At 49.0% G+C, this 21173-nt stretch overlaps 1 protein-coding gene across 4 annotated transcripts in view; it reads right to left on the bottom strand.

Annotated features, from left to right (window-relative positions):
- The window catches only part of ITGA7 (integrin subunit alpha 7), a 216850-nt gene that overhangs the window by 99569 nt on the left and 96108 nt on the right, over positions 1-21173 (bottom strand). For all 4 annotated transcript variants that reach the window (XM_073614019.1, XM_073614017.1, XM_073614018.1 and 1 more), the window contains exon 3: positions 12909-12988. In XM_073614019.1, the coding sequence (XP_073470120.1) occupies positions 12909-12988 (80 nt within the window). The remainder of the gene's footprint in view (positions 1-12908; positions 12989-21173) is intronic.

The following is a 21173-nucleotide window of genomic DNA, read 5'->3' as shown; positions in this document are numbered from 1 at the left end:
TTCAGCAATGCTGTAAGTGTGTTCTTTTTTTATGCGCAAATAAAAGTTTTTAGGATTTCACACTATGTGGAGCTTTTTTGTATTCTGGTGAACATATTCGTACTGGGCATGGAATCCACAGAGGATAGGAGAGCTCCGGGAACCAGTAAAGGCCTTGACTGGGCTATAGCAAAAAGCGTGAATAAGCTATTGTAGTGAGAGGTCATTTGGAGCTGGTAAGCAGCCATTTTTGCCTTTGTGGTGGCATTGTTGCACGGATGCATACTAGCTCATTATGCCTATGTCTTGCAGGTTTTTTTAATTTTTCATTTTTTTTCTGAGTTTACGACCACTTTAAAAGCAGTTGATGCGTCTAAACGCCACGTTTAGGTGTGTCACGGTTTCTTTTATGCACAAAAGTTCCTCTCAAAAACGCACTTATGATGTTTTTTTTTTCAGCTTGTAAATTCTCCTATACAAATATGCCTGTAAACACCAAAATGTGCATGGGCACAGAGACTAACATGGTGTTGCTTCTACAGGCTGAAAGAAAATCGCCAAATGCCCGTATAAGCAGCATTTTTTTTTCCTACTGTGCATGAGGCCAAATAAACTAATAATGCATTCTTTACCCTTTTCAGTACTTTTACACGTTTTGGACACCATCACAAAAAAAATAAAAATAAAGAAGCACACCCTGGTATGTAAATGAATGCAGCTTTCCAGGTCACCAAGCAGACAGCCTGATATCCCCATGCACCACCACATTAGGATAATATAGAAATTCTAACAGCATCCAACAGTATCGTGCTGAGCTGACAATGAAAAGGTCATAACATCTCCACAGCAACCAGGGCCCCAACACTTTCCATCTCACCCCTCGCTCTATACACTGTACGCTTTATTTATATGTGGTTCCCATGGAGATGGCGAGGATGTAAGTGATATGCATACATTTAATAAACTAAATCACACCCCGCACAATTCTTTCCCCTACCACCAATGTATCTTATCCTAACAAAGCAGGAGAATGTATTCCAGGTATTTGACAACATCATTCTAATACATAATTCATCATCTATACGACCGATTTCAGATGCCTGACTTGGCGCTGTTAGGCACCTCCAGCTGGCAGAGAACAGTACCAGCAGCTATGATCCGCTGCTTGTGCAACAAGCAGATAAATCACATTCTTATTCCAGACTACCACGCACCAGACTCATCTGAAATGTGGATCCTTCGCAGACCATTTCAGTTTGTGAAGTATGGTTAGTACTGATTAGACAGCAGTACCATCCACTCCCATAAAACTATGCTTGTAACTGGCAGCTGGAGTCTCCCTTCTGGAATGTACAACTGGCCTGGAATTTCAGCATTAACGGGGACTCTGACTCATACACTTATAGGCGCCTGCACTGACTCACTCTTACACAAATTACTTTTATGCAGGTGGAGTAGCAGCTCGGAGACATTTATTGAAGACTATCCAATATAGTAAATGTGAGAAAAGCACACAGATGTGCCCAGGATTTGATAGATGAAAGGCGTGCATGTAAGGCTCCACGCACACTGGGCTTTAAAATAATGTTATAAAAACGGCAGTAGCTTCTTTCAACGTTTTTTAACGTTTTTGCAATAGCGTTTATTAGCGTTTTTCTGCGTTAGCGTTTTTATTTTTTTTTCAATGGATCAAAAACGTTAAAAAACGCTGGTGAGACGTGTTTTTGATCATTTATTGATGTTTATCAGTGTTTATGAGCATTTGGCGTTTTTTTGTGGTTAGAAAAACAGCTCCTGAACACGATTTTATGGCGTTCAGAAAACAGCCCATAAACTCCACTGCTGATAAACATCCAAAAACGTCCATGTGTGGACACATAGGATAACAGAGGGGAGTTTATGGGCTGTTAAAAAAAAATGCCCAAACTCCCAAAAATGGCAGTTTATTATTATTATTATACAGGATTTATATAGCGCCAACAGTTTGCACAGCTCTTTACAACATGAGGGCAGACAGTACACTTACAATACAGGAGGGATCTGCTTCAGTGTGCATGGAGCCTAAATGACCAAGGTAAATGTCTTGAGAGAAGAGTATCATTTTTACTTACACTGTAATCCTCAGCACAGGATATAGAAAACATGTGCATCAGTCTGATAAGAGAAGGTGTAATAAGATACAAGCTGTCTAAAATTTTTACCCAGAATAAAGGGCACTTAAAACCAAAAGTGAAAATATAATATATTGCAGCTTATCAGTTCCTACAGTAAATGTGGTAGCTGCATTAGTTTTCCTTTTATAGTTTCTTTCTTTTTTTTACCTGGTGATTTGGCCATTAGGTTTGTTATTTTTCAACTTCCTTTTACAGATCAAGCTGTCCAACAAAAGTGGTAGTTGGAGGGTTGAGACAAACTATTTACAAGAAAAGTATGGGAATCCGTTTTGTAGAATCATACTTGCCTAGGTGGACACAGCAACGGTCCAATGCTGCATCTGTCCCCTACTGGCTTTAACACTGAGAACTGAGCGATCAAACACAGCCGATCGCTCAGTTCTCAGGGCTCTCTACTCTGCACCCCCATGCTCACTGGAGCGCTGGGCTGTGGAGGGGGTGGGAGCAGCAAACTCAGACTCCCAGCGGCACGCTGGGAGGCTGAGCCGGGTGTCGATCCAGGCATGTGGGCAGGTCCCGACCATAATATGGTCGCGATCTTGCTCAAGCCTGGACCGGCTCTGAGACGTCAGCAGACTTCAGCCCGCTGTCTGCTGAAAACAGGTCACAGGAGTGCAGAACGAACTGCAATTTTGTGATCCACAGAAGACGTACAGCCAAACGAGCTTTAACACTGATGCTGGTCAGCTTTTATTGAATAATTTAAAATCTTTATTCGGAAAAGAAAAAAAACTATTGCTGTAACTGCATAATGCAGAACTTAACTGTATCTGCCCATCCCAAGCTGAAAACACTTATTCATTTTTAGTATTCAAAGCAAACTCGCCCAACCATCCATGTCTCCATGCTTTATTTTATTGAGAAATCACTTTACACGCTTCAAAATATGGCTTCGGACAGGCAAGCTCTCTGAACGCCAGTCAAAGCTCATGGCACTAAATAAAATGGTTAAGAAAAAGAGAAATCCCCCTTCAATGGGACTTTTATGGCGACATACACTTAGATATTGCAAAATAATCAAATTTATTGAATATGCATAAAAATATTTGATCATAAAGATGATCGATGATTAAAAAACATCAAAGTTTGTACAAAAATTACATACAAAAAAACAAAAAACAAACAAACAATTTACATGAACAGTGTGACACCAAAATAATACTCTCCGGTATATAGTAATCCCTGGTACCCGACACGTTTCTGGTTAAACACCTTCGTCAGGGGTATAGGATAGAAGTAAGTATAGTCACAATTTGTTTTTTACATGCAAAATGATTCCAAAAAGAAAAAAAAAGGTGAGGCACCTGTGCAGGCGGTTGCGTGGATGGGCACCAACCAGGAAAAGGTGGGGGTCATAAAACCCAATAGGTTGGGTGTAAAAAGTAGGTTCTAGCAGCTTGGCAAAACGATGTACAATATCAGAGCTTTAAATAATCAGTGACACCAGGACATCCTAAATTGTATACGTATGTGTCATCCCATAGGAGTGTATCCATGGGTCCCAGAAACTGGCGTCTCCCCGCTCTGCAGTGCCTTTTTTTGTTTATAGCGCAAAAAAATCAAAACCACAGAGGTGAGCAAATACCACCAAAGGAAAGCTCTATTTGTGGGGAAAAAAAGGACAAAAATTTTATTTGGGTACAGCGTCACACGACCACACAATTGTCAGTTAAAATAGCGCAGTGCCATATCGTAAAAGATGAAAACACTGTCAAGAGTCAGGGCACAGATGCACCCCTCCCTGTCCTCCTTATCAAATTTCCCAATGGTAATAGAAACTTTAGATGCAGATGAGCCAAGATCCCACTGCTGTCCTATGCCTGGTATTTATCCCTCTCTGGAACCAAGAGTTCTATGAAATAAACACACACCCATGTCAACCTTATAGACAAAGAACGCCATCTTTCTTTATGGTTGGACACAGTGTATGCACACCTGTATCTTGTCAAGATGCAAAAAGCACAATTTCAATTTTAGTGTATCAGAAAACAATCTGTAGCATTTTGCATTTAGAAGTTCTTAATATATAGCAATAAATATATTTCTGAATCTGTGCAGCATCAGGGATTTCTTTTACACAAGTTTTTTACATTAATCACTCTGAACAATACAAACTGCTACAGCCAGCAGCTTGGCCGACACTCAAGTATAAATTGCTATAAGCGGATTTTACCCTGCACCACTACAAACATCAAAAAGCACTAAAACTTATACATAATACAGATGATAGATGGTGTTACACATTTAGGAGACCGTGTAGGATTATGATTTATAATGATTTATTATGATACAGAACAAATCTGAATGCATCAGAAACTGAAGATCGTAAAACCTGGAGAGTGTGTTCTTCCAAAGTATTATAAATGTATCTCTGGTCAAAAGCTAAAACCTCAATATATAGTGTAGCCAGGGGCGGACTGACAACTCATGGGGCCCCCAGGCAATAAAAAATCATGGGGCCCCCTGTGTCCCCACCCACACTTAAGCCACACCTGCACAGGGGGACACTGGGGGGGAGCACACAGGGAGACACAGGGGGGGGGGAGCACACAGGGGGACACTGTGGGGGGAGGGAGAGCACACAGGGGGACACTGTGGGGGGGGCACACAGGGGGGACACTGTGGGCGGGGGGAGCACACAGAGGAACACTGTGGAGGGGGGAGAGCACACAGGGTGACACTGGGAGAGGGAGAGCACACAGGGAGACCCTGGGACGGGGAGAGCGCACAGGGGGGCACTGGGGGAGGGAGAGGGCACAGGGGGACACTGGGGAGGGGGATCACACAGGGAGACACTGGGGAGTGGGGGAAGCACACAGGGGGACACTGGAGGGGGAGCACACAGGGGGACACTGGAGGGGGAGAACACAGGGGGACACTGGAGGGGGAGAACACAGGGGGACACTGGAGGGGGAGCACACAGGGGGACACTGGAGGGGGAGCACACAGGAGGTCACTGGAGGGGGACACTGGGGGGGAGAGCACACAGGGGGACACTGTGGGGGGAGAGCACACAGGGGGACACTGTGTGGGGGGGAGAGCACACAGGGGGACAATGGGAGGGGGAGAGCGCACAGGGGGACACTGGGGGAGGGAGAGGGCACAGGGGGACACTGGGGAGGGGGGAAGCACACAGGGAGACACTGGGGAGGGGGGGAAGCACACAGGGGGACACTGGGGAGGGGGGGAAGCACACAGGGGGACACTGGAGGGGGAGAACACAGGGGGACACTGGAGGGGGAGCACACAGGGGGTCACTGGAGGGGGACACTGGGGGGGAGAGCACACAGGTGGACACTGTGGGGGGAGAGCACACAGGGGGACACTGAGGGGGAGAGCACACAGGTGGACACTGTGGGGGGAGAGCACACAGGGGGACACTGTGGGGGGGAGCACACAGGGGGACACTGTGTGGGGGGAGAGCACACAGGGGGACAATGGGAGGGGGGGAAGCACACAGGGGGACACTGGGGAGGGGGGGAAGCACACAGGGGGACACTGGAGGGGGAGAACACAGGGGGACACTGGAGGGGGAGCACACAGGGGGTCACTGGAGGGGGACACTGGGGGGGAGAGCACACAGGTGGACACTGTGGGGGGAGAGCACACAGGGGGACACTGTGTGGGGGGGAGAGCACACAGGGGGACAATGGGAGGGGGAGAGCACACAGGGAGACCCTGGGAGGGAGAGAGCGCACAGGGGGACACTGGGGGAGGGAGAGGGCACAGGGGGACACTGGGGAGGGGGGGAGCACACAGAGGGGCACTGGAGGGGAGCACACAGGGGGACACTGGAGGGGGGGAACACAGGGGAACACTAGAGGGGGTCACTACGGGAGAGCACACAGGGGGACACTGTGGGGGGGGGAGCACACAGGGGAACACTGGGGGGGGAAACACACAGGGGAACACTGGGGGGAAGCACACAGCCGGAACACTGGGGGGGGAGCACACAGGGGGACACGGGACACTGTGGGGGGAAGCACACAGGGGGACACTGGGGGGGAGAGCACACAGGGGGGAGCACACAGTGGGACACTGGGGGGAAGCATACATGGGGACACTGTGGGAGGGGAAGCACACAGGGGGAGACTATGGGGGGAGGGAGCAAACAGGGGGACACTGGGGGGAAGCACAGAGTGGGACACTAGGGGGGAGAGCACACAGGGTAACACTGGAGGGAAGCACACAGGGGGACACTGGGGGGAAGCACACAGGGGGACACTAGGGGGAGAAAGCACACAGGGGGACACTGTGGGGGGAGAGCACACTGGGGGACACTGTGGGGGGGAGAGCACACAGGGAGACACTGTGGGGGGGAGAGCACACAGGGGGACACTGTGTGGGGGAGAGCACACAAGGGGACACTGGGGGGGGGAGCACACAGGGGGACACTGTGTGGGGGAGAACACAGGGGGACACTGGGGGGGGGAAAGCACACAGGGGGACACGTGGGAGGGAGCACACAGGGGGACACTGGGTGGAAGCACACAGAGGGACACTGTGGGGGGGAGCACACAGGGGGACACTGTGGGGGGGGGGGGAGAGCACACAGGGGGACACTGTGAGGGGGGAAGCACACAGGGGGACACTGTGGGGGGAGAGCACACAGGGGGACACTGTGGGGGGAGAGCACACAGGGGGACACTGTGGGGGGGGAGCATACAGGGGGACACTGTGGGGGGGGAGCACAGAGGCGGACACGGGGGGGAAGCACACAGGGGGACACTGGGGAGAAGCACGCAGTGGGACACTGTGGGGGGGAGCACACAGGGGGACACTGTGGGGGGGAGCACACAGGGGGACACTGGGGGGGGAGCACACAGGGGGACACTGTGGGGGGGGAGAGCACACAGGGGGACACTGAGGGGGAGCATGCAGGGGGACACTGTGGGGGGGGAGCATACAGGGGGACATGGGGGGAGCATACAGGGGGACACTGGGGGGGGAAGCACACAGTGGGACACTAGGGGGGGAAAGCACACAGGGGGACACTGTGGGGGGAAAGCACACAGGGGGGACACTGTGGGGGGACAGCACACAGGGGGACACTGTGGGGGGGAGCTTACAGGGGGACACGGGGGGGAGCTTACAGGGGGACACTGTGGGGGAAGCATACAGGGGGACACTGGGGGGAAGCACGCATGGGGACACTGGGGGGAAGCACGCATGGGGACACTGGGGGGGAAGCACGCAGGGGGACACTGGGGGGGAAGCACACTGTGGGAGGGAGCACACAGGGGGACACTGTGGGAGGGAGCACACAGGGGGACACTGGGTGGAAGCACACAGTGGGACACTAGGGGGGAGAGCACACAGGGGGACACTGTAGGGGGGAGAGCACACAGAGGGACACTGTGGGGAGGAGAGCACACAGAGGGACACTGTGGGGGGGAGAGCACACAGGGGAACACTGGGGGGAGAGCACACAGGGGGACACTGGGGGGGAGAGCACACAGGGGGACACTGGGGGGTAAGCACACGGGGGGACATTGGGGGGAGAGCACACAGGGGGACACTGGGGGGAAAGCACACGGGGGGACACTGGGGGGAAAGCACACAGGGGGGACACTGGGGGGAAAGCACACAGGGGGACACTGTGGGGGGGAGCATACAGGGGGACACTGTGGGGGGGGGAGCACAGAGGGGGACACGGGGGGGAAGCACACAGGGGGACACTGGGGAGAAGCACACAGGGGGACACTGTGGGGGGGAGCACACAGGGGGACACTGGGGGGGAGCACACAGGGGGACACTGTGGGGGGAGAGCACACAGGGGGACACTGTGGGGGGGAGAGCACACAGGGGGACACTGAGGGGGAGCATGCAGGGGGACACTGTGGGGGGGGAGCATACAGGGGGACATGGGGGGAGCATACAGGGGGACACTGGGGGGGGGAAAGCACACAGTGGGACACTAGGGGGGGAAAGCACACAGGGGGACACTGTGGGGGGAAAGCACACAGGGGGGACACTGTGGGGGGACAGCACACAGGGGGACACTGTGGGGGGGAGCTTACAGGGGGACACGGGGGGGAGCTTACAGGGGGACACTGTGGGGGAAGCATACAGGGGGACACTGGGGGGAAGCACGCATGGGGACACTGGGGGGGAAGCACACTGTGGGAGGGAGCACACAGGGGGACACTATGGGAGGGAGCACACAGGGGGACACGGGGTGGAAGCACACAGTGGGACACTAGGGGGGAGAGCACACAGGGGGACACTGTAGGGGGGAGAGCACACAGAGGGACACTGTGGGGGGGAGAGCACACAGGGGAACACTGGGGGGAGAGCACACAGGGGGACACTGGGGGGGAGAGCACACAGGGGGACACTGGGGGGGAGAGCACACAGGGGGACACTGGGGGGAGAGCACACAGGGGGACACTGGGGGGAAAGCACACGGGGGGACACTGGGGGGAAAGCCCACAGGGGGGACACTGGGGGGAAAGCACACAGGGGGACACTGAGGGAGGGAGCACACAGGGGGACAATGTGGGAGGGAGCACACAGGGGGACACTGGGTGGAAGCACACGGGGGGACACTGGGGGGAAAGCACACAGGGGGGACACTGGGGGGAAAGCACACAGGGGGACACTGTGGGGGGGAGCATACAGGGGGACACTGTGGGGGGGGGAGCACAGAGGGGGACACGGGGGTGAAGCACACAGGGGGACACTGGGGAGAAGCACACAGGGGGACACTGTGGGGGGGAGCACACAGGGGGACACTGGGGGGGGAGCACACAGGGGGACACTGTGGGGGGGAGAGCACACAGGGGGACACTGTGGGGGGGAGAGCACACAGGGGGACACTGAGGGGGAGCATGCAGGGGGACACTGTGGGGGGGAGCATACAGGGGGACATGGGGGGAGCATACAGGGGGACACTGGGGGGGGAAGCACACAGTGGGACACTAGGGGGGGAAAGCACACAGGGGTACACTGTGGGGGGAAAGCACACAGGGGGGACACTGTGGGTTGGAGCTTACAGGGGGACACGGGGGGGAGCTTACAGGGGGACACTGTGGGGGAAGCATACAGGGGGACACTGGGGGGAAGCACGCATGGGGACACTGGGGGGGAAGCACACTGTGGGAGGGAGCACACAGGGGGACACTGTGGGAGGGAGCACACAGGGGGACACTGGGTGGAAGCACACAGTGGGACACTAGGGGGGAGAGCACACAGGGGGACACTGTAGGGGGGAGAGCACACAGAGGGACACTGTGGGGGGGGAGCACACAGGGGGACACTGGGGGGGAGAGCACACAGGGGGACACTGGGGGGGAGAGCACACAGGGGGACACTGGGGGGTAAGCACACAGGGGGACACTGGGGGGAGAGCACACAGGGGGACACTGGGGGGAAAGCACACGGGGGGACACTGGGGGGAAAGCCCACAGGGGGGACACTGGGGGGAAAGCACACAGGGGGACACTGAGGGAGGGAGCACACAGGGGGACAATGTGGGAGGGAGCACACAGGGGGACACTGGGTGGAAGCACACAGTGGGACACTAGGGGGGAGAGCACACAGGGGGACACTGTAGGGGGGGAGAGCACACAGGGGGACACTGTGGGGGGAGAGCACACAGGGGAACACTGGAGGGGAGAGCACACAGGGGGACACTGGGGGGGAGAGTACACAGGGGGACACTGGGGGGAGAGCACACAGGGGGACACTGTGGGGGGAGAGCACACAGGGGGACACTGGGGGGGAGAGCACACAGGGGGACACTGTGGGGGGGGGCACACAGGGGGACACTGGGGGGGAAGCACACAGGGGGACACTAGGGGGGCAGCACACAGGGGGATACTAGGGGGGAGCACACAGGGGGACACTAGGGGGGAGCACACAGGGGGACACTAGGGGGGAGCACACAGGGGGACACTGGGGGAACACACAGGGGGACACTGTGGGGGGGGGGCAGACTGGGGGGAGGCACACAGGGGGACACTGGGGGGAGCACGCAGGGGGACACTGTGGGGGGGAAGCACACTGGGGGGAGGCACACAGGGAGAAGCACACAGGGGGACACTGTGGGGGGGGAGCACACAGGGGGACAACTGTGGGGAAGTATACAGGGGGGACACTGTGGGGAAGTATACAGGGGGACACTGGGGGGGAAGCACACAGGGGGACACTATGGGGGGAGGGAGCACACAGGGGGACACTATAGGGGGGAGCACGCAGTGGGACACTAGGGGGGAGAGCACACAGCGGGACACTAGGGGGGAGGGCACACAGCAGGACACTGTGTGTGGGGGAGCACACAGGGGGACACTGTGTGGGGGGGGGCACACAGGGGGACACTGTGGGGGGGAGCACACAGGGGGACACTGTGGGGGGGCACTGTGGGGGGGCACACAGGGGACACTGTGGGGGGGCACACAGGGAGATACTGCGGAGGGGAGCACACAGGGGAACACTGGGGGGGGGAGCACACAGGGGACACTGTGGGGGGGAGCATACACAGGGACACTGTGGGGGGGAGAGCACACAGGGACACTGTGGGGGGGAGAGCACACAGGGGGACACAGGGGGGGAGCACACAGGGGGACACAGGGGGGGGAGCACACAGGGGGACTATGTGGGGGGGGAGCACACAAGGGGACAGTGCGCCGTTAGCAGTATTATTACAGCCGCTTCAAGTGGCCTCTCGTGGGGCCAGGCCCGGGCTCCTAATGGGTCAGCCCGCCCCTGAGTGTAGCATAAACACCTGGAGCTGTTATGGTGTTAATGTATTAAGTTTTTGTTTTATTGCATAAAGTATCTGATGATCCTGACAGCAATATTTATAGAAAGCTTCCTGTAACACAGTGTTTATGTTTTACCAACTTCTTTAAATATTCTACCACCATAGCCACCCTGTAAAGCAGGCATGTCCAAAGTCCTGCCCGCAGGCCAATCGCTCGTTCTGGTTTCGGACGGCCCACCTGGTAATTTTGACATGTATATCTTTTGTGGCCCCCAATGAATCCTTGAGCACCAGGGGAGCCACAAAAGATATATATGCTGGCTGCCTTGGAGGGGACAGGGAGGGGGACGAGTGCCGTACACACAGGAGAATTTCCTATTTACACAGCACCCTCTGTAAAAGGAAGTCCCGTTTCCTGCGCTGCCATTGGACGACCTATCATGGGAGGCGGGACTTTCTATTAAAGAGGCCGCCGAGAAAACAGGAGGTTCTCTTGTATGTCTGGTGGTGCTCATCCGCCCCCTCCTTGTCTCCTCCAAGGCTGCAGATGGACATGATTCAGGCTGCACTGTTGGCAATAGTGAGTCTGCATTCATGGCAATGGGGTGCTGCATTCATGGCAATGGTGGGGCTACATTCATGGCACTTGTGAGGCTGCAGATGGGCACTGATTAGGCTGCATTGATGGACACTGACTCTTATTTTGCTTCACTGTTTTTCCTGAAACTTCCTTTTTAAAGTGAGGGTGCATGTTAAAAGCCGATAAATAAGGTATATCCAAATAACACACCAAGCTCATCTCTTCACCACACAGCCCCAAAGGCAAGAGAATTCTTGTTTGGCAGTGTATTAGTGCCCAGATGAACACATTTAGACCGAATTTTAATGGTTTAAAGAATGTCGGGCAAAATGGTTGGCCCTCACGCATGTTCACTTCATTAAATCTGGCCCTCTTTGAAAAAAGTTTGGACACCCCTGCTGTAAAGCATTCTTCAATGCATGAAATACAATGATATGTGCCAACACTGACAGTGACAAATGTCACACTCTGTCCTGTTTTTTCAACACAGGCAGCGGTGCATGCTGGCATATGTCATTTACATCCCATGTGATGCTGCGGAAGGCGGTAAACCAAAAATGTTGCTGCCGGCTCATGTAGAGCAAAAGTGAGAGGGAGGTGTCGGCCACAAGCAGACAAGTGGAGCAAGGGTAGGAAAGATATTTTTTCTATATAATGATTATATTTTGAACTATAAACTGTAGTGATTGGCTTGGCTGTCTCATGAAATCTTAAATATAAAAAGGTGTAGCTATGACTTTGGATATCCTTTATAATGGACAGTTTGTTGCCAGTAAGAATGCATCAAAACCAAAAATGCAATATATTGTAGCTTACTAGTCCTTTGTGTTGTGGCTGCATTCATACAGTTACATAGTTACATAGTAGGTGAGGTTGAAAAAAGACACAAGTCCAACAATGTGTGTGATTATATGTCAGTATTACATTGTATATCCCTGCATGTCGTGGTCTTTCAGGTGCTTATTTAATAGTTTTTTTTAAATTAACAATGCTCCCCACTGAAACCACTGCCTGTGGAAGAGCATTCCATATCCTTACCGATCTTACAGTAAAGAACATTCATTTTCTTTTTAAGCTTCCTTTACTTTTCCACCTGGTAATCCTGCACATAACACGTTGCCTCTTCCTTGGGTGGCCACAATACTCCTCCACTGTATCTATGGAGGGAGCCATTGTTGTTACCCTAGAAACCATTGTTGTCACTCTCCTGTTATGGCCTATAAACATGTCCTTATTTCTTCATCTCCATGAAATGGGGAAAAGGACAATTAGTAGTTTATTGAAAATAGTTAGAAAGGAAAATATTCTTTAATGCAGATAAACAGGTATTTTCTGTATTTTCTGAAATGTCTTCAGGTTTTAAAAAAAGGATTGTAAGGTGCAATACATTGCATTTTTCTTGGGTTTGGTTATCCTTTAAATCCTATTTCAAAAGTTACTTACAAAATAAAAGGAAAACAGTTGAACTTACCACAATCTTTCCCCCTGGACCTTGACTTTTCACGGTACCCCCAAGCCATTGATTTTCTTTACTCTCTCGATTCTTATCAACTGACAGAGAAACAAAGATTTATTCAAAAGTGGAACTGAGATGATATCTAGGCATGTCTTTTTTTGGAGACAGACAGGGTTATTCTATTAAAATATTTGTAGACCTCTTATTGACCTGCATCTCATAAATGACAGTACATTGCGACATACACTGTTTTACAAAATAAATATCACCGCTAAATTAATTTTTTTGCACTTGTTCAAATGTGCCAGGAACCAATCAGCCAATCAGATTTCTTTGTACTGACAGTGACAGATGATTTTTTTTTTGCTGGCTACAGGTTGGTAGAAGTAAGTAGACTGAGGACACTTGGGAGACTGTCGTATAGTCTATGAGGACCCAGGGCATAGGAACCGGCAATGAGAAGAAGATTCACGCCACAGTAAGAAAACAGTACAGCAGATCAACTCTGTAAGAGTTAGGTAAGTTGGGAAGGGTAGGTTACTTGACATCATAGGGGTAGACAGGCAAGGTGTGTTTACTTTCTCTAAAAGCAGAAGACTGGCACTGGCATTATAAGTGGTTATACGAAAACAGACTCAGAGATCAGAAGACATGTTATTTCACACACTTGCTGATCACGTATATATATATATATATATATATATATATATATATATATATATATATATATATGTATGATATCTTGTAAAGACACCCCTTCCAACAGCCTTATCTCAAAGAGATACCATCAATCAGCCCAGGAATTACCTCTCAAAGTGGCTGACCTAGAAGTGTCAGCACAGGTTTACTACTGTATAACAGGGGGTAGCCTGTAGACCACTAGCGGTCAACCAACTTGATATAGGGGGAATAAGTACGGCCCCTAACATCAGAAGCCGCACATCATATTCAGTGAAGGTAATGCTACAGACAGCTGTCAGCGACTGCAGACATCAACAGGAGGTGGTAAAAAGGCTACAAGTATACTACAAGTGATGGTCAGACACTGTAAACATGCAACAGGACATGGTCAGAGATTTAGAGCACGCTTTAGGAGTTGTTGGAGCATAGAGACATGCTTCAGGAGACACTTTATATGAGACTTCTAGAGATTACAGCCCCTTTCCAAATTAATTGTTGCTTGTTTATGCTCTTAACAGCCCTCTTTAAAATGGCTTACTCCCACATTTCATATTTCTCTCAGCGAGATCCATTAGATAAATCAGAGGAAAAAACAAAACAAATACAGAGGAAAATGCATGGACAACACAAAGAAAGTAATATAGCAAGATAGAAATAAGCCAAACCATTAAACAACAATAAACCTTTTTAAATAATATTCTTCCTTCACTGGGTTAAATAAGCATCAAAAAGCTGTTAGCTGTCTGCAGGGGTCCAGAGGGCCATAAAAATATATCAAAAGAACCAGAGTTGTAAAAGATCATCAAATGCAAGAACCTTGAGGCCAGGTTTCACATATGTGCTGTTGCAGTTCCCGACATGTGGTCCGATGCGTTTCTGTTCACCGGTTCAGGTGCGAATCAGGTCTGAATTTTTGCCTGAATCCGCACCTGAACTGGACCCAAACACGTACAGGACCCTTTTGGAATGCAGACCGTGGCTGCCCCCGACCTGTGTGAACCGGCTCCATTGAGAACAGATCACACTCGCATGTCATGTGAATTCGATGCAGGGAACCCACATTCAATTCGCACATATGTGAACCTGGCTTTAAGCAGAATTAAACCTCCGCAAAAAAAAAATTACATTGGGCCCTTTGGAGCTTTTAGCCATAATGTACAGCATATTAGCATGTTATGGCAGACTTACCAGGCTAGTGATCACCTCTAGCACTGTGCTGTCTGCACTCCTATCAGTCACAGACACTGCCACCTCCCATTCTTCCTTCCAGGTTCTAGCTCTGTGGCTATTTGGTTGGCTGGGCAACAATGATGTCACTCTCACACATGCACAAGGGAGTCGCGTTGCCACAGCACAGAGATATGCCGTAAATGTATTCTGCGCATGTGCAACTCAGTTTTCATTAACTGGCAGGGAGAAGGATTTAAGACAAAAGAGACCAATAGCGTATCTTCTGTCATAAAATCCTACCTGTCAGTGATTTTTTTTTTTCTTTTTTGGGTTTAAAGCCCCGTACACACACGGGCAGAATGTCAGGAGGCGTTCTGCCAGCTTCTGTCAGATGTGCATGCTGGAAAGCCAGCAGCCGATTGACTCCCGATCAGTGATCTCAGCCAATGGCAGAGAGTGTTGATCGGAGTGTTCTGGTAGGGCCGCCCCCCTGTCAGAACACATCAGTTCAGCGGGGGAGATCGCTGGACTAACCTCACATGGTTTGTACAGGGGCTCCGACTGGAGCTGTCAGGTTTTTTTTTTGTGAAAAAAACCTGTAGTGTGTACCTGGCTTAAATCTGCTTTAATAAAGTCAGTTTGCCAGAACTATACATACATTCATTATATTCAAATTATTTGACAAAGACTATTGATTCCTGAACAGATAATTATGCAGCCAGACAGATGGGACCATTGAGGCCTGTCTTTTCACTGTAGGTCAGACCCCATAGCCATGTGCAGGAAGACATCTATTAAATGCCTGTAAGGCTTTAGACAAAGAGCAGCTAGCCCCATGGGCTTCTCCAGTCTGGCTGCAAATTGATTTATTCAGGTAGCAACATGATTTGGCAGCTTCTGGATAAGAGGAAAAAGAGCTATTGTTCACATACCTTGTAAGAACATGTTATTACGCTACTGTATTTCTAAGGCTTGTTTATGGGTACAGCAGACCACAACATGTAAGAGAGTTCTAAGGGATAGGTGCCATTCATTTTTTTAAATATGGTAAATCTGCTTTGGACTCATAATGTTGTGTGCCCTTATCTCTTTTTTGTTGGGCTTTTTTTTAGCCAGTGGGCTGAACTAAAAAAAACTAGCAGATTCCTCCATCCACACAATCGGGGAGGATAGAGGATCCCACACACCTTTGCATTGCATTCTCACAGCTGCACCCACTGTTGTCAGAGCTCATGATTTAGAAAGGTTGTCCAGTCACTGCTGAACCCGACAAATTAATACTGTGCTGCAAACAAAAGTACTGTGCAGAAGCTTTCCAAAAATCACTGTATGTTATAAGTATGCAAATAAGGAACTCTGACTTCCCAATGATTTCAGTTACTCCATGTTTGCTCCTGATTAGTGATATATAAAAAAGTGCAACTAACAGCCCAACTGTCAGGATGCTTATATTGTGGTACCTTCTCATAAAACTTTTGTTACAAATTAGAGCCGATTCTGAAATTGTGGTAGAGCTTTCTTTTAGTGGAAACACCAAAACGCAGAATCATGGTACTATACAACTGCATTAAGAGAAACTGTCACCTAGCCCATTCAGTGTGTTAATAAAGATCCCTCATCCCCCGTTACACGGGCTGGATCTAGAGGGGTGCTGGGGTGGGCACTGCCCACCCCAGCATTGTGTAATGCAGACAGTTGATGTAAGGAAGCACACTGATGTGGACAATTCATGTAAGAGAGCATTCTGATGAGAACACCTGATGTAAGGGGGCACGCTGATGGGATACCTGATGTAAGGGGGCATACTGTACTGATGGGGACATCTGATGTAAGGGAGCACGCTGATGGGGATACCTGATGTAAGGGGGCACTCTGATGGGGATTGTTGTTGTAAGGGGGCACTTTGATGGGTACACCTGATGTAAGGGGACATTTTGTTGGGGGCACCTGATGTAAGGGGCACTCTGATGGGGATCCTGATGTAAGAGGGCAATCTGATGGGTACACCTGAGATCCTGATGTAAGGGGGCACCCTGATAGGGACCATGATGTAAGGTGGTACTCTGATTGGAACCTGATTTAAAGGAGGACTCTGATGAGTACTCATGATGTAAAGAGGGACTCTGATGACGACTCCTTATGTAAAGGAGGACTCTGATAGAAACATCTGATATAAGGGGGTACAGGTTCTGTTTATTCACTAATAATCTAAATCTAAAGACAGCCTAATACAGACTAGTGTTTTCCAGGTCACGACACTGTGTGACTGTGTGGATAAAGGCAACCCACTGCTACAGGTGAGGCAAAAGCCTAATGGAAGCTTCACCTGGGTGCCCGCTCGCCTCCATATACAGCAACAAATAAAGAAATGGCTGCACACCACGACTTGTTCCAAAAATCCTTAATTGGAGTATCCCAATATGAAACCACAGGACACCAACAGGATTCCAATGATTAACACCATCCCTGACACCTGTGTGAGGTGGGGTTGGATCTATTTAAGTTGTATCAGTTGGGCATACCTGTGTAATGATTAAGCACATTTTTATTGTGTGAAACGCATCTACCATGCAGCCTGTTGGTGTCCTGTGGTGTCATATTGGGATACTCCATTAAAGGATTTTTGGAACAAGCCGTGGTGTGCAGCCATTTCTTTATTTGTCACTGTGTGACAGACTGTCACTGACTCACACACAGTGTTAACATTATTCCCTCTGACTTTTTTTTACTATACCTCCAGATCAGATCTGGCTAGATCCGGCCCTGCCCAGTAATACCAATACTCCCGTATTGATCCAGCCTTTGCCACAGAAGGAAATACCCTGTGCTTCTGTGTATAGGGGGGCATGTGACCTCTTCCCAAGTGCATGGGTCTAGCACCCAGTCTGTAGGCTACATCACTGTCAAATGATTAGGGGTGATTTCCCAGCTCCTCTTAGCCTACAACACAAAGTAACACCTTGAATTTTAGTCCCAGTTGTAGCAGAGGCAGGATCTTCAAAGGACCGCTGGTAAGATGAGTATATAATGGGGGTGTTCAATAGGACACAAACTAACAGGTTATAACCCTCCCTTACCCTAACCACAATGAAAAATAGGTTTTGACTTTACTTCAACTTTAAAGGCTTAGTTCATCTTTCTTTTTTCCACAGCAGCTTCCCCATATCCCAAAACAGTATTAATGTACCTATTTTCCAGAAAGATCAAAGGAATCCATAAGTGTTACCAGGCCCACAGCAGCCACTAGTTGCTGCCTTGTATACAAAAACATCTCCCATCATCTACTCAGGAGTCCTGTGCTAAAGACAGGACATGCTGACCGTTGGCCCATAAGATCTCAACCTCCTGTTGCCACCGACGTCATTGGGACACGCTCCCCAGTGTAAATTCTCTAAAATGTTATGGTTTGTGACTGAGTTTTGCTGGGAAATTACTTAAAATACTTTCTCTCAAGAAAAATGCTGCTTTCAGTCCTCACCTTGCAGAGCACGGTGTCAACAAAGCTGAGTGACAGTCATATTCCTCAGCACAAATGTCCCCACTCAGATTTGTATGGCAGAGAAGAGGAAGGGACCTGTCTGACCAGCTATACTATGGAGTTCACTGGATCTAACTGTGGTGTCTATTGAGCTGCACAGTCATGTTTAGACACCCCGCATTGCTGCTTTACCAGGTAAATAGGGGCTGTAGTGTAACATGTTTCTGATTGCAGATCTAATTCTGTTACTTCAATAGGGGTTTAAACTGATTCGGTGTGCACAAATAGCATGCCAATGGTGCTAGTCTGCTCTGTTTCTCCCCCATAATTACATTAATGCGGCCAATCATTATCAAAGGCAAAAGAGTGTCATTACCTTGACAACTCGTATGTAGTGGGAAAATGTAATCAGGATCCCCTGCTAGGCAACAATAACAGATCCATGACAAATAGTATCTGCTTGTTGTTAGCCAGTGCTATTAATCAACTTCTCCTTCCCATTATTAGAAAGTTCACAAGCAGGAGCTATGAGAACCCAGAATGAGCCCCCTCCAAAGAAGAAACAGGATCTACTCAACCCCAACTAACCCCCAAATATTTAGGATTAGGATTACTTTAGGATTAGAATTACAGTGACTTTTCAGAAAAATGAAAATGTCAACATTAAAAATATGACTATAAAACAGATACACATACTGTAAGTTAAAAAAAAAAAAAAAAACAAGACAGAAAATTTAAGAAGAAAAGTTGGTGTACTGATATAAAATTGGTAGACGATGTCAGAGTTTCCTGATTCTAATCAAAAAATGCAATTGGGTTGTAAGCAGGAGCTACTCTTAAATTATGAAAGATAATTTTGCTGCAACTCTACAACAGAGAACCCCTGAGCATCCAGACGTCAACAGTGCTGGCTAGTGAATTTGAAGTACTAAATACAGTCTTTTGCTAATGCAGAGTTAAAGTATTTAAAAAAAAACATTCTTTCCTTTAGTTCCTCATCATTATAGATTATTGCATGCTTATATAGCAGCATTTCCCCCACATAAAATATGTTTGCCTTTAAAAATCCTGTATTCCTAATTTCCTACTTGTGGCATTTTTCTGAACTCCCGGTCAGCGATTGTATACTGTTCACGTCATTGGCCTTACTGACACATTGGGGTTGATTTACTAAAACTGGAGAGTGCAAACTCTGGTGCAGCTCTGCATAGAAACCAATCAGCTTCCAGGTTTTATTGTCAAAGCTTAATTGAACAAGCTGAAGTTAGAAGCTGATTGGCTACCATGCATAGCTGCACCAGATTGTGCACTCTCCAGTTTTAGTAAATCGACCCCCATGCACACTACAGTGCTGGTTTGGGAAAATCCTTGGAGACACTGGGGTTGATTTAATAAATTGGAGAGTGCAAAATGTGGTACAGGTCTACATAAAAAAAACAATCAGCTTCTAGCTTCAGCTTGTTCAATTAAGCTTTGACAATAAAATCTGGAAGCTGATTGGTTTTTATGTCAATCTCCCTCGGTCTGGGGCTCCATGCAAGATCTCACTTCGTGGAATTTCAATGATCATGAGAACAGTGAGGAATCATCCCAGAACTACACAGGAGAATCTTGTCAATGATCTCAAGGCAGCTGGGACCATAGTCACCAAGAAAACAATTGGTAACACACTACGCCGTGAAGGACTGAAATCCTGAAGTGCCCGCAAGGTCCCCCTGCTCAAGAAAGCACATGTTCAGGCCCGTCTGAAGTTTGCTAATGAACATCTGAATGATTCAGAGGAGAACTGGGGGAAAGTGTTCAGATGAGACCAAAATCTAGCTCTTTGGCATTAAATCAACTCCATCAAATCTTGGGTGAGAACCTCCTTCCCTCAGCCAGGGCATTGAAAATGGGTCGTGTATGAGTATTCCAGCATGGCAAGAAAAGAGTGGCTCAAGAAGAAGCATATTGAGGTCCGGGAGTGGCCTAGCCTGTCTCCAGACCTTAATCCCATAGAAAATATGTGGATGGGGGTGAAGGTTCGAGTTACCAAACGTGAGCCCCGCAACCTTAACCTCCCTGGCGGTATTCCCGAGTCTGGCTCGGGTTGGATTTTTTATACCAAAAGCGGTATCCCCGAGCCAGACTCGGGCTTGCATCGCAGGATCCAGGAAGAGCATACTTACCTTGTCCCCTGGATCCTGCGATGTCTCCCCGCTGTGATCGGCGAGCCGCTGTGTCTCGCTCGATTCACAGTGCCGAGCTCCGTTCCCTGCGAGCGTTGCGACGCACGGGGACGGAGTTCGGCGGTAAATTCAAAAGTGAAACACACAGTATAGATACAGCATACTGTAATCTTACAGATTACAGTACTGTATCAAATAATTACACATCCCCTTTGTCCCTAGTGGTCTGTCCAGTGTCCTGCATGCAGTTTTATATATATAAAACTGTTTTTTCTGCCAGGAAACTGGAGATTGTCCATAGCAACCAAAACTGTCTCTTTACATCAAAAGTGGTTTTAGAGCAGCTAGAAAAAAGCGATAATAAATTAGAATCACTTGCAGAATTGAGCGATAGTGATTTGTGGGGAGATCCGTCATCAAACACTAAAAGTAACGAAAGCTAAAATTCTGCAACTGAGCAAATTTCAGTGTTTTTGATTTGATTACATTATTATATAATTTTTATTATTATTATATTATTATTTGTTATAATTATTTATAGTTATTTATTATATTATAATTTTTTATTTCGTTTTTCAAACTTTATCATACCCGGGATGTCTACTAGACTCTTGTTTGGACAGATTTAAGTGAACTATTCCTAAGAATTACAGGCCTACAATATAAAACGCCAAATTTCTGTGCAAAATAATTGTACCGCTTTCAGCACCTAAAATCAGAAATAATCATACCGCCAGGGAGGTTAATGACTTGGAGAGGATCTGCAAAGAAGAGTCAGACAAA

This window comes from Aquarana catesbeiana, linkage group LG02 (assembly GCF_042186555.1).
Source record: "Aquarana catesbeiana isolate 2022-GZ linkage group LG02, ASM4218655v1, whole genome shotgun sequence".
Taxonomy (NCBI): domain Eukaryota; kingdom Metazoa; phylum Chordata; class Amphibia; order Anura; family Ranidae; genus Aquarana; species Aquarana catesbeiana.
The sequence above is the reverse complement of the archived record's forward strand: the minus strand, read 5'-3'. Positions and strand labels throughout refer to the sequence as shown.